Source organism: Pseudophryne corroboree, chromosome 3 (assembly GCF_028390025.1).
Source record: "Pseudophryne corroboree isolate aPseCor3 chromosome 3, aPseCor3.hap2, whole genome shotgun sequence".
Classification (NCBI taxonomy): domain Eukaryota; kingdom Metazoa; phylum Chordata; class Amphibia; order Anura; family Myobatrachidae; genus Pseudophryne; species Pseudophryne corroboree.
The window spans coordinates 57,753,079-57,767,371 of NC_086446.1; the positions used below are offsets into that span (position 1 = coordinate 57,753,079).

A 14,293-nucleotide genomic window follows, 5' to 3' on the forward strand; every position below is an offset into this window, starting at 1 on the left:
TTAGGAGGGATAAGATGCATTTGACTAAGGAAGGTTTGTCTATATTTACTGAGGATCTGTTTTTGGTGGTTGCTGGTTTGGTTTAGGCGTATGGTGGTTTCTGTTGTTAGGACCTTGCTTGTTGGTAGGAAAGAATGAATTACCTGTTTTTGGTTAAGTTTGCTAATTGGTTTGGCTGTGCTCCCCTTTGATGACTGTTATAAAATCTGCTGGACCACCCTAATTGGGGCAGCCTCACCACCTGGATGGGTGGGTAGTCAAGTGATTACTTTGTTTGGTGTTTTAGTGTTGTTTTCTTTGCTCGGTAAGTACAGAGCATTGGTGTAGCTGGGTAAGACTGTTACTGCCATTCTTTCATGCAATCATGTTCTTAGTTTATTTACTCTACTTCTTTAGGTATATTAGGTTGCTACTTATAAATAAATAGCCGTCAAGTTTTTCTGCCAAATTCAATGTTAAGTTTACTTATGTGTCACTGGATACGTTTAACTGGACGTCCCTCAGCCATTAAGGGGTTTACACTTTGTAGGGGAGTCCACATACTTGGATTTTATGGGCAAACAGCTGATCATAAACCTCTAATCAAATAGAAGAATGCAGCCTATCACTTATGATAGTGTAAAGAACTCAAAAACAAAGCAGTGCAACAATGGAGTGACGAATCACGGTTTACACTTTTCAGATCAGATGGACAAGTTTGGGATTGGCGATTGCCAAGAGAACATCTGATGTCATAGTGTACAGTACCCACTGTAAAGCATGAAAATGGTGGCATCATGCTGTGGGGCTGTTTCAGCTGGTTTGGCATGGGTCTACTAGTTGAAATGCATTAACTCTGAGAAGTATAGTGATGTTCTCGATAACTCTGTGCTCCCTTCATTGTGGCAGTTCTTTAGAAACAATTAATGTTTTTATCAGGATGACAATGCCACCTGTCATGTTTCCAGGGCAACACTGGACTGATGTACATAAAATTCAGTAACCCCGATTGGCTGGCCAGCTCAGAGCCCAGATCTTAACCCCACTGAGAACCTCTGGGATGATTTGGAGTAATGGGTGCGTTCTCAACCTTCTTAAGTGTCACAGTTGGTCACTGTACCTAAGGCATAATGGCAAAACATACCGCCTGGAACTTGTGGATAGTTTGCCAAGAAGGGGATCTGTAGTAATCACTGCACGTGGTGGACCTACAAAGTACTGACATCAATAATATCTCATTGATCTATTTGCTGTCAGTGTCCAATCACTTTTGTCTACAAAGTGTATATAACTATATTGCTTATGTCAAAAGGTCGACAAGTTAGTTAGGTCAACATGTAAAGGTCGACAGGGTCTACGGTTGACAGGACAAAAAGGACAACTTAAAAATTGCACAAGAAAAGGTCAACACAACATGTGTTATGTTTAAAACAAACAAACAAAAAGATTACAAAATCATTTAACACCCCAATAATTGTACCACTTTGCTCACCACACTTTGGGCAGGATTACTGTTCCCAATCGTAGTCCACATGGATAGTAAAGGGTGAAACAGTTTAAAAATAAATAAATAAAAAAATGAAAAAATAAAAATGTATGTCGACCATTTGGATGTTGACCTAATGACCACCTTAACCTTTTGTACCTGTTGGCCTTATATGTTGACCATATGGGGTTGACTTATTGACTATCTACCTAATTAGAGCCAACCTATCATTTGGATGTCCAACACATGCCGGCTGTACAGTCCCTGTGATGTCGCGTTACGTAGCTTAGAGTCTCTCTCAGTAATACTCAGCAATATAATTACAGTATCTCACCAAGCTGCCCCCATGGAGGGTAAAGAAGGACGTATATGAGGGAGGATGGAGTCTGTGTCCTGGAAAGTAAAGTCAGCTGATCAGGAGAAGTTTCAGCCACCTGTCCCCGATTGTAACATTAGCTGTATATTGTGCTGTGAGACACAGTATACAGATGTAGCCACGCTATGTAAATTGTGCTGTGAGACACAGTATACAGATGTAGCCACGCTATGTAAATTGTGCTGTGAGACACAGTATACAGATGTAGCCACGCTATGTAAATTGTGCTGTGAGACACAGTACACAGATGTAGCCACGATATGTAAATTGTGCTGTGAGACACAGTACACAGATGTAGCCACACTATGTAAATTGTGCTGTGAGACACAGTATACAGATGTAGCCACGCTATGTAAATTGTGCTGTGAGACACAGTATACAGATGTAGTCACGATATGTAAATTGTGCTGTGAGACACAGTATACAGATGTAGCCACGCTATGTAAATTGTGCTGTGAGACACAGTATACAGATGTAGCCACGCTATGTAAATTGTGCTGTGAGACACAGTATACAGATGTAGCCACGATATGTAAATTGTGCTGTGAGACACAGTACACAGATGTAGCCACACTATGTAAATTGTGCTGTGAGACACAGTATACAGATGTAGCCACGCTATGTAAATTGTGCTGTGAGACACAGTATACAGATGTAGCCACGATATGTAAATTGTGCTGTGATGCACAGTATACAGATGTAGCCACGATATGTAAATTGTGCTGTGATGCACAGTATACAGATGTAGCCACGCTATGTAAATTGTGCTGTGAGACACAGTATACAGATGTAGCCACGCTATGTAAATTGTGCTGTGAGACACAGTATACAGATGTAGTCACGATATGTAAATTGTGCTGTGAGACACAGTATACAGATGTAGCCACGCTATGTAAATTGTGCTGTGATGCACAGTATACAGATGTAGCCACGCTATGTAAATTGTGCTGTGATGCACAGTATACAGATGTAGCCACGCTATGTAAATTGTGCTGTGAGACACAGTATACAGATGTAGCCACGCTATGTAAATTGTGCTGTGAGACACAGTATACAGATGTAGCCACGCTATGTAAATTGTGCTGTGAGACACAGTATACAGATGTAGCCACGCTATGTAAATTGTGCTGTGAGACACAGTATACAGATGTAGCCATGCTATGTAAATTGTGCTGTGAGACACAGTATACAGATGTAGCCACGCTATGTAAATTGTGCTGTGATGCACAGTATACAGATGTAGCCACGCTATGTAAATTGTGCTGTGAGACACAGTATACAGATGTAGCCACTCTATATAAATTGTGCTGTGAGACACAGTATACAGATGTAGCCACGATATGTAAATTGTGCTGTGAGACACAGTATACAGATGTAGCCACGATATGTAAATTGTGCTGTGAGACACAGTACACAGATGTAGCCACGCTATGTAAATTGTGCTGTGAGACACAGTACACAGATGTAGCCACGCTATGTAAATTGTGCTGTGAGACACAGTACACAGATGTAGCCACGATATGTAAATTGTGCTGTGAGACACAGTATACAGATGTAGCCACGCTATGTAAATTGTGCTGTGAGACACAGTATACAGATGTAGCCACGCTATGTAAATTGTGCTGTGAGACACAGTATACAGATGTAGCCACGCTATGTAAATTGTGCTGTGAGACACAGTACACAGATGTAGCCACGCTATGTAAATTGTGCTGTGAGACACAGTACACAGATGTAGCCACGCTATGGAAATTGTGCTGTGAGACACAGTATACAGATGTAGCCACGATATGTAAATTGTGCTGTGAGACACAGTATACAGATGTAGCCACGATATGTAAATTGTGCTGTGAGACACAGTATACAGATGTAGCCACACTATGTAAATTGTGCTGTGAGACACAGTATACAGATGTAGCCACGCTATGTAAATTGTGCTGTGAGACACAGTATACAGATGTAGCCACGATATGTAAATTGTGCTGTGAGAAACAGTATACAGATGTAGCCACGCTATGTAAATTGTGCTGTGAGACACAGTATACAGATGTAGCCACGCTATGTAAATTGTGCTGTGAGACACAGTATACAGATGTAGCCACGATATGTAAATTGTGCTGTGAGACACAGTACACAGATGTAGCCACACTATGTAAATTGTGCTGTGAGACACAGTATACAGATGTAGCCACGCTATGTAAATTGTGCTGTGAGTCACAGTATACAGATGTAGCCACGATATGTAAATTGTGCTGTGAGACACAGTATACAGATGTAGCCACGCTATGTAAATTGTGCTGTGAGACACAGTATACAGATGTAGCCACGCTATGTAAATTGTGCTGTGAGACACAGTACACAGATGTAGCCACGCTATGTAAATTGTGCTGTGAGACACAGTATACAGATGTAGCCACGCTATGTAAATTGTGCTGTGAGACACAGTATACAGATGTAGCCACGCTATGTAAATTGTGCTGTGAGACACAGTATACAGATGTAGCCACGATATGTAAATTGTGCTGTGAGACACAGTACACAGATGTAGCCACACTATGTAAATTGTGCTGTGAGACACAGTATACAGATGTAGCCACGCTATGTAAATTGTGCTGTGAGTCACAGTATACAGATGTAGCCACGATATGTAAATTGTGCTGTGAGACACAGTATACAGATGTAGCCACGCTATGTAAATTGTGCTGTGAGACACAGTATACAGATGTAGCCACGCTATATAAATTGTGCTGTGAGACACAGTATACAGATGTAGCCAGGCTCATCCGTCCAGATGGTGCGACTAGTATGCCTGAGTCTATGGCGCATGTCATATAATTTAATGGTGTGATTGCCGGCTGCGACTAGTCACAGCACGGCGCACACTGCAGCTTACCGCGATACATATGCCCATGCATATGCACTGGGGCAATGATGACTCTGGCTACATCTGTAGAACAAATCCACCAGCTGGGTGATAGTATAAGCAAATACTCTGTGCTAGGGGCAGTAGCGGACCTTGGTACGGGCACACAATACTTTTCCCCGGGGCGCCGTCTTCCGGAGATCCGCTACTGGTGGTGCCCCCCCTCCACCCGTGCCGGTAATGCTGTGCGGTGCGCGATGCACCGCACGGCATTGTGGGAGCAGCACTTAGACACTAGGGGTCATGATTGACCTCTAGTGTCTATGCGGTTCTATGGGAGAGACGTCATGACGTCTCTCCCATAGATCAGAGGAGCGGCGCCAGTGGCCAGAGACGGAGGGCAGCAGCTGTCGGGAATCTGGAACGGGGATGGTATTCATTTTTTTTATTTTTAAAAGTCACACAAACGGGGGCAATACTACTGGGGTCACAAACGGGGGCAGTACTATTGGGGGCCCTGTTATGAAGCAACGCCCCTATTTTCACCTGGGGCGCCACAAAGGCTAGAACCGGCCCTGGCTAGAGGTGTGTGTGTCAAGGACAGAGAATCACTCCTGCATGGAGATGTGTGATGCAGCCTCTGTGTTGGAACCGCTGGATGCCTGCAGCAGCTGTAGATAAGCTCATAGTACAAATAGTGGCCGTGCAGCAGAATCATTTCTATGTCTCTTATACTGGAAAATTCACTAACCCAAGCCCTCACTGGGCCTCTCCAATAGGCGTGGGCCTGGTTAAAGAGTACCCTATCCCCCTCTCTTGGTGCCACTGATTATAATTACAGAGACATTATGTCAATGCAATGTAGTGAGTATATGCATCTCTGCGTATCTCTGCACGATTAAGGATCAGACAGATCTTGGCCATTTCTCTCTGTCCGATAAACAGGCGTTTCTTTGTGGTAACAATGCAAATGCACACAAGGGAGCTGTATTGTGCTGGGAGTGCTGTGGGCATGTAGCCAGAGCTGCGGATATGCTGTTGATCTCTGGGATCTAGTATGGGGAAGGTGTAAGTGTCAGTGCTATTGGTGGTAGCTGTGACTGTAGATGGAGAAACTTTAGGAGGCTCCTGTATGTTCATGAAGACGTGCTTATGCTCACATCATCGGTGGTGATCAGACCTGATTGCTGGGCTGCTAATTTTGCTGTCCTTCGATCAGATAGTCGCCGCCCAAGGAGAGTGTAAATTTGCCCGTGCAAGTGTGCGATCGCATGGGTATGCCGAGCGGATAGCTGCAAATCCATTCGCACCTCGCTCACCATTGAATGTTTTTTTCCAGTGTGTGCATTCTGTGCACAGTCCAGGACTTACTTCTACAGTGCGGAAGAACTTCCTGATCGGGTCAGGAGCTGACGTCACGCACCCTTGATGAAAACGCTTGGGAACGCCTGCGTTTTCACAGACAAACTCTGAAAATGGACAGTTACGACCCACAAACGGCCTCTTCCTAACAATCAGCTTACGACTGGCTGTGCGATCAAAAATTTTGTACCAGCTTGTCGCTGTTTGGCGAAGCCTGTTGTTGCTGGATGACGCGCGTGCGCATTGCGGTGCATACACAAGCGCAGTCAATAGATGATCACCCGCTGTGCGAAAACACACAGCAGCGATCAGATCTGAATCACCCCCATAGTACCAATAGCAATAAAACTGCACTGCAGGCTTGTGTGCAAAACAGAATCAGCACCTGTATGGCTATACACCAATTACTCTCCTCTATGGCCCTCATTCCGAGTTGTTCGCTGGCAAGGCGAATTTAGCAGAGTTGCTCACGCTAAGCCGCCGCCTACTGGGAGTGAATCTTAGCTTCTTAAAATTGCGAACGATGTATTCGCAATATTGCGATTACAAACTTCTTAGCAGTTTCTAAGTAGCTCCAGACTTACTCTGCATCTGCGATCAGTTCAGTGCTTGTCGTTCCTGGTTTGACGTCACAAACACACCCAGCGTTCGCTCAGACACTCCCTCGTTTTTCCGGCCACTCCTGCATTTTTTTCCGGAAACGGTAGCGTTTTTATCCACACGCCCCTAAAACGCCGTGTTTCCGCCCAGTAACACCCATTTCCTGTCAATCACACTACGATCGCCGGAGCGAAGAAAAAGCCGTGAGTAAAAATACTATCTTCATAGCAAATTTACTTGGCGCAGTCGCAGTGCAAACATTGCGCATGCGCACTAAGCAGAAAAACGCTGTGATGCGAAGAAATTTAACGAGCGAACGACTCGGAATGAGGGCCAATGTTCACTTCTGACTTAATGCTCTGAGGTTTATGACCTAATCCAAGTCTCTCATCTCTCATCAGGTTACAGCACTGTGCTCTGACCTCCTCCTGCTGTGATGATCTCCGCTCTGTTCTTACTACAAACCGCTCTCTGACCAGACTGGACCTTATAGGGAACTACCTGCGGAACACTGGAATAAAACTTCTGTGTGAGGGACTGAGACACTCAGCCTGTACCCTGCAGGATCTTAGGTAAGAGCAGTACTACCGTGTATATAAAATATTATATATATATATATATATATATATATATATATATATATATATATATACAGGTTGAGTATCCCTTATCCAAAATGCTTGGGACCAGAGGTATTTTGGATATGTGATTTTTCCGTATTTTGGAATAATTGCATACCATAATGAGATATCATGGTGATGGGACCTAAATCTAAGCACAGAATGCATTTATGTTACATATACACCTTATACACACAGCCTGAAGGTCATTTTAGACAATATTTTTTATAACTTTGTGTATTAAACAAAGTGTGTCTACATTCACACAATTCATGTATGTTTCATATACACCTTATACACACAGCCTGAATGTCATTTAATACAATATTTTTAATAACCTTGTGTATTAAAGTAAGTTTGTGTACATTGAGCCATCAAAAAACAAAGGTTTCACTATATCACTCTCACTCAAAAAAGTCTGTATTTCGGAATATTCCGTATTTCGGAATATTTGGATATGGGATACTCTACCTGTATGTATATATATATATATATATATATATACAGTATATCTATCATCTCAATAGAAGACTTAGACATCAGGAGACAATATCATAAGAAATGACTTATTATTTCCTTTTAGGTCATCTGAGTATAAAGGTGGGTACACACTAGGCGATGCGCTCTATGAGCAACGTCGCCTAGCGTGTTCCCTTCCCTGCCGGGGCGGTCGGCGGCAGTGCGTACACACTGCTTGATATGACAATGATATCGCTCAGGGATGTCATGCCGCAGTCAGCACGTTCAAGCAGTTCTTGGATAAAAGTCCAAATTGAGCTGTCTGCATGGCCGACAGTGAGGGTAGTTAACTACCCGCGGAGCTGCGTATCTTTCGTCAGCAGCGGCATACACACTGGCCTATATAGTAAACGATGTCTCCCAGGAAGGGCAAAATGAGCGCCGTTGTTTACTATTATCGCCTAGTGTGTATGCACCTTAGCTTCAGGAATTGTTTTTGTGTTTTTTTGACTGTACCTTAATAATAAATATTATTGTTATTACTATTATTATTATTTGTATTATTCAGTGTTGTGTCCTAGAGAAGTGACTACTAGAAGCTTTTGGAATCTCCTGCACTTTATCTCTCTCTAAGGCTTGCTACACCTCCCCTTGTATCTGATTGCCATTCTGTGTTGGTGTCCCATTTCTGGTATACCTGGTACCAGGGAAGTGGGTGAGACTGTGCTAGACAATGACCCAACATGTCCCCTCACTCTCATGATTAATGTTAGACAATCCGAGCAGTATATAGGAGTGTAAATGAATGAAAGGGTTTATAATAAATTGGCTGATGCTGCAGCGACCGCTTTAGCTTCTGTTGTCTTAGGAACATTTGTGACTATGTGATAAAGCCTGTATCATCCCTTCCCCTGGTGTACTGCTGTGTGTCTGTGACTATGTGCTAATGCTAATATCAGCCCTTCCCCTGGTGTACAGCTGTATGTCTGTGACTATGTGATAATGCCTGTATCATCCCTTCCCCTGGTGTACAGCTGTGTGTCTGTGACTATGTGATAATGCCTGTATCATCCCTTCCCCTGGTGTACAGCCGTGTGTCTGTGACTATGTGCTAATACTGGTATCATCCCTTCTCCTGGTGTACAGCCGTGTGTCTGTGACTATGTGCTAATGCCAGTATCATCCCTTCTCCTGGTGTACTGCTGTGTGTCTGTGACTATGTGATAATGCCTGTATCATCCCTTCCCCTGGTGTACAGCCGTGTGTCTGTGACTATGTGCTAATGCCAGTATCAGCCCTTCCCCTGGTGTACAGCAGTGTGTCTGTGACTATGTGCTAATGCTAGTATCAGCCCTTCCCCTGGTGTACAGCTGTGTGTCTGTGACTATGTGCTAATGCCAGTATCATCCCTTCTCCTGGTGTACAGCCGTGTGTCTGTGACTATGTGATAATGCCTGTATCATCCCTTCCCCTGGTGTACAGCCGTGTGTGTGTGACTATGTGATAATGCCAGTATCAGCCCTTCCCCTGGTGTACTGCTGTGTGTCTGTGACTATGTGCTAATGCTAATATCAGCCCTTCCCCTGGTGTACAGCTGTATGTCTGTGACTATGTGCTAATGCCGGTATCATCCCTTCCCCTGGTGTACAGCCGTGTGTCTGTGACTATGTGATAATGCCTGTATCATCCCTTCCCCTGGTGTACTGCTGTGTGTCTGTGACTATGTGCTAATGCCAGTATCATCCCTTCCCCTGGTGTACAGCCGTGTGTCTGTGACTATGTGCTAATGCCAGTATCAGCCCTTCCCCTGGTGTACAGCAGTGTGTCTGTGACTATGTGCTAATGCTAGTATCAGCCCTTCCCCTGGTGTACAGCCATGTGTCTGTGACTATGTGCTAATACTGGTATCATCCCTTCCCCTGGTGTACAGCCATGTGTCTGTGACTATGTGCTAATGCCGTTATCAGCCCTTCCCCTGGTGTACAGCCGTGTGTGTGTGACTATGTGATAATGCCTGTATCATCCCTTCCCCTGGTGTACTGCTGTGTGTCTGTGACTATGTGCTAATGCTAATATCAGCCCTTCCCCTGGTGTACAGCTGTATGTCTGTGACTATGTGCTAATGCCGGTATCATCCCTTCCCCTGGTGTACAGCCGTGTGTCTGTGACTATGTGCTAATGCCAGTATCAGCCCTTCCCCTGGTGTACAGCTGTGTGTCTGTGACCAGGGCCGGTGCTAGGGTGTTCGGCGCCCTCCTGCAAACTATCAATTTTGCGCCTTTCTACAAATACAAATGTGACCAATCTCATCCTCAAGGCTGTAACTAGATATTTTGGTGCCCCCCTCCCCCTCAAGATCCACAACATGGATAGTGCGTGCCAAAGGCAAAAATATAGAGGCATAAAAAAAATAAGAATTTACTTACCGATAATTCTATTTCTCGGAGTCCGTAGTGGATGCTGGGGTTCCTGAAAGGACCATGGGGAATAGCGGCTCCGCAGGAGACAGGGCACAAAAAGTAAAGCTTTTACAGGTCAGGTGGTGTGCACTGGCTCCTCCCCCTATGACCCTCCTCCAGACTCCAGTTAGGTACTGTGCCCGGACGAGCGTACACAATAAGGGAGGATTTTGAATCCCGGGTAAGACTCATACCAGCCACACCAATCACACCGTACAACTTGTGATCTAAACTCAGTTAACAGTATGATAACAGAGGAGCCTCTGAAAGATGGCTCCCTAAACAAAATAACCCGAAATAGTTAACAATAACTATGTACAAGTCTTGCAGATAATCCGCACTTGGGATGGGCGCCCAGCATCCACTACGGACTCCGAGAAATAGAATTATCGGTAAGTAAATTCTTATTTTCTCTATCGTCCTAAGTGGATGCTGGGGTTCCTGAAAGGACCATGGGGATTATACCAAAGCTCCCAAACGGGCGGGAGAGTGCGGATGACTCTGCAGCACCGAATGAGAGAACTCCAGGTCCTCTTTTGCCAGGGTATCAAATTTGTAAAATTTTACAAACGTGTTCTCCCCTGACCACGTAGCTGCTCGGCAGAGTTGTAATGCCGAGACCCCTCGGGCAGCCGCCCAGGATGAGCCCACCTTCCTTGTGGAATGGGCCTTAACAGAATTAGGCTGTGGCAGGCCTGCCACAGAATGTGCAAGTTGAATCGTGTTACAAATCCAACGAGCAATCGACTGCTTAGAAGCAGGTGCACCCAAATTGTTGGGTGCATACAGTATAAACAGCGAGTCAGATTTTCTGACTCCAGCCGTCCTTGAAATGTATATCTTTAAAGCTCTGACAACGTCCAACAACTTGGAGTCTTCCAAGTCGTTTGTAGCCGCAGGCACTACAATAGGCTGGTTCAGGTGAAACGCTGACACCACCTTCGGGAGAAAATGCGGACGCGTCCGCAGCTCTGCCCTATCTGAATGGAAAATTAAATAAGGACTTTTATAAGATAAAGCCGCCAATTCTGATACTCTCCTGGCCGAAGCCAGGGCCAGTAACATAGTCACTTTCCATGTGAGATATTTCAAATCCACCTTCTTAAGTGGTTCAAACCAATGGGATTTGAGGAAATCTAAAACTACATTTAGATCCCACGGTGCCACCGGAGGCACCACAGGAGGCTGTATATGCAGTACTCCTTTGACAAAAGTCTGGACCTCAGGAACTGAGGCCAATTCTTTTTGGAAGAATATAGACAGGGCCGAAATTTGAACCTTAATAGATCCCAATTTGAGACCCATAGACAATCCTGATTGCAGGAAATGTAGGAAACGACCCAGTTGAAATTCCTCCGTCGGAGCATTCCGACCCTCGCACCATGCCACATATTTCCGCCAAATGCGGTGATAATGCTTTGCGGTGACTTCTTTCCTTGCCTTAATCAAGGTAGGAATGACTTCTTCAGGAATGCCTTTTTCTTTTAGAATCTGGCGTTCAACCGCCATGCCGTCAAACGCAGCCGCGGTAAGTCTTGAAAAAGACAAGGACCCTGCTGAGGCAGGTCCCTTCTCAGAGGTAGAGGCCACGGATCGTCCGTGACCATCTCTTGAAGTTCCGGGTACCAAGTCCTTCTTGGCCAATCCGGAGCCACTAGTATCGTTCTTACTCCTCTTTGCCGTATAATCCTCAATACCTTTGGTATGAGAGGCAGAGGAGGAAACACATATACCGACTGGTACACCCAAGGTGTTACCAGCGCATCCACAGCTATTGCCTGCGGATCTCTTGACCTGGCGCAATACCTGTCCAGTTTTTTGTTGAGGCGAGACGCCATCATGTCCACCATTGGTTTTTCCCAACGGTTTATAATCATGAGGAAAACTTCTGAATGAAGTCCCCACTCTCCCGGGTGAAGATCGTGTCTGCTGAGGAAGTCTGCTTCCCAGTTGTCCACGCCCGGGATGAATACTGCTGACAATGCTATCACGTGATTCTCCGCCCAGCGAAGGATCCTGGCAGCTTCTGCCATTGCACTCCTGCTTCTTGTGCCGCCCTGTCTGTTTAAATGGGCGACTGCCGTGATGTTGTCCGACTGGATCAACACCGGTCTTCCTTGAAGCAGAGGTTCCGCCTGGTTTAGAGCATTGTAGATTGCTCTTAGTTCCAGAATGTTTATGTGAAGAGACTTTTCCAGGCTCGTCCACACTCCCTGGAAGTTTCTTCCCTGTGTGACTGCTCCCCAGCCTCTCAGGCTGGCGTCCGTGGTCACCAGGATCCAATCCTGTATGCCGAATCTGCGGCCCTCCAGTAGATGAGCCTCCTGCAACCACCACAGAAGAGATACCCTTGTCCTTGGAGACAGGGTTATCCGCTGATGCATCTGAAGATGCGATCCGGACCAATCGTCCAGCAAATCTCCCTGAAAATGTTTTGCGTGAGATCTGCCGAATGGAATCGCTTCGTAAAAAGCCACCATTTTTCCCAGGCCTCCTGTGCATTAATGCACTGATACTTGGCCTGGTTTTAGGAGGTTTCTGACTAGGTCGGATAACTCCCTGGCTTTCCCCTCCAGGAGAAATACCTTTTTCTGGACTATGCCCAGAATCATTCCTGGGAACAGCAGACGTATCATCGGAAAAACAGCTGCGATTTTTGGAATATTTAGAATCCACTCGTGCTATCGTAGAACTACTTTAGATAGTTCTTTTCCGACCTCCAACTGTTCTCTGGAACTTGCCCCTTTCAGGATATCGTCCAAGTAAGGGATAATTAAGATGCCCTTTTCTTTGAAGAGAGTCATCTTTTCGGCCATTACCTTGGTAAAGGCCCGGGGTGCCGTGGATAATTCAACGGCAACTTTTGAAACTGATATTGACAGTTCTGTATCACGAACCCGATGTACCCTTGTTGAGAAGGGCAAATTTGGACATGGAGGTAATCCTTGATGTCCAGGGACACCATATAGTCCCCTTCTTTCCGGTTCGCTATCACTGCTCTGAGTGACTCCATCTTGATTTGAACCTTTATGTAAGTGTTCAAAGATTTCAGATTTAGACTATGTCTCACCAAGCCGTCTGGCTTCAGTACCACCATATAGTGTGGAAGACTAATACCCTTTTCCTTGTTGTAGGAGGGGTACTTTGATTATCACCTGCTGGAAATACAGCTTGTGAATTTTTCCCAATACTGCCTCCCTGTTGGAGGGAGCCGTTGGTAACGCAGACTTCAGGAACCTGCGAGGAAAAGATGTCTCGACTCTCCAATCTGTACCCCTGGGATAATACTAGTACGATCCAGGGGTCAACTTGCGAGTGATCCCACTGCGCGTTGAGACTCTTGAGACTACACCCCCACCTAACCTGAGTCCGCTTACACGGCCCCAGCGTCATGCTGGGGACTTGGCAGACGCGGTGGAAGGCTTCCTTTCCTGGGAAGGAGCTGTCTGCTGCAGTCTACTTCCCTTTCCTCTATCTGGGCAGATATGACTGGCCTTTTGCCCGCTTGCCCTCATGGGAACGGAAGGATTGAGGCTGAAAAGACGGTGTCTGTTTCTGCTGAGATGTAACTTGGGGTAAAAAGGTTGGATTTCCAGCTGTTGCCGAGACCCCCAGGTCCGTTGGACCGACCCCAAATAACTCTTTCCCTTTATACGGCCATACTTCCATGTGTCGTATGGGATATGTATCACCTGACCACTGTCGTGTCCATGACACCTTCTGGGAGATATGGATCACGCACTTATTTTGATGCCAGAGTGCACATATCCCTCTGTGCATCTCGCATACATAAATATATAATGCATCCTATTAAATGCTCTATATCAATCAAATATTTTCAGTCAGGGAAACCGACCAAGCCAAACCAGCACTGCATCTCCAGGCTGATGGCGATCGCTGGTCGCAGTATAACCACCTTATGTGTGTATATACTTTTTAGGATATTTTTCCAGCTGCCTATCAGCTGGCTCCTTGAGGGCGGCCGTATCTGGAGACGGTAACGCCACTTGATAAGCGTGTGAGCGCCTTATTCATTCCCAACGCGCCCTAACTTCTGGCGGGAAAGGGTATAACGCCAATATTTGCTAT

General features: G+C 45.4%; 1 protein-coding gene across 1 annotated transcript in view; it reads left to right on the top strand.

Moving 5' to 3' along the window:
• The window catches only part of LOC135057157 (NACHT, LRR and PYD domains-containing protein 3-like), a 277,987-nt gene that overhangs the window by 162,046 nt on the left and 101,648 nt on the right, over window positions 1–14,293 (top strand). Inside the window, exon 7 of the mRNA XM_063963056.1 lies at window positions 7,068–7,238. Coding sequence (XP_063819126.1) covers window positions 7,068–7,238 — 171 coding nt within the window. The remainder of the gene's footprint in view (window positions 1–7,067; window positions 7,239–14,293) is intronic.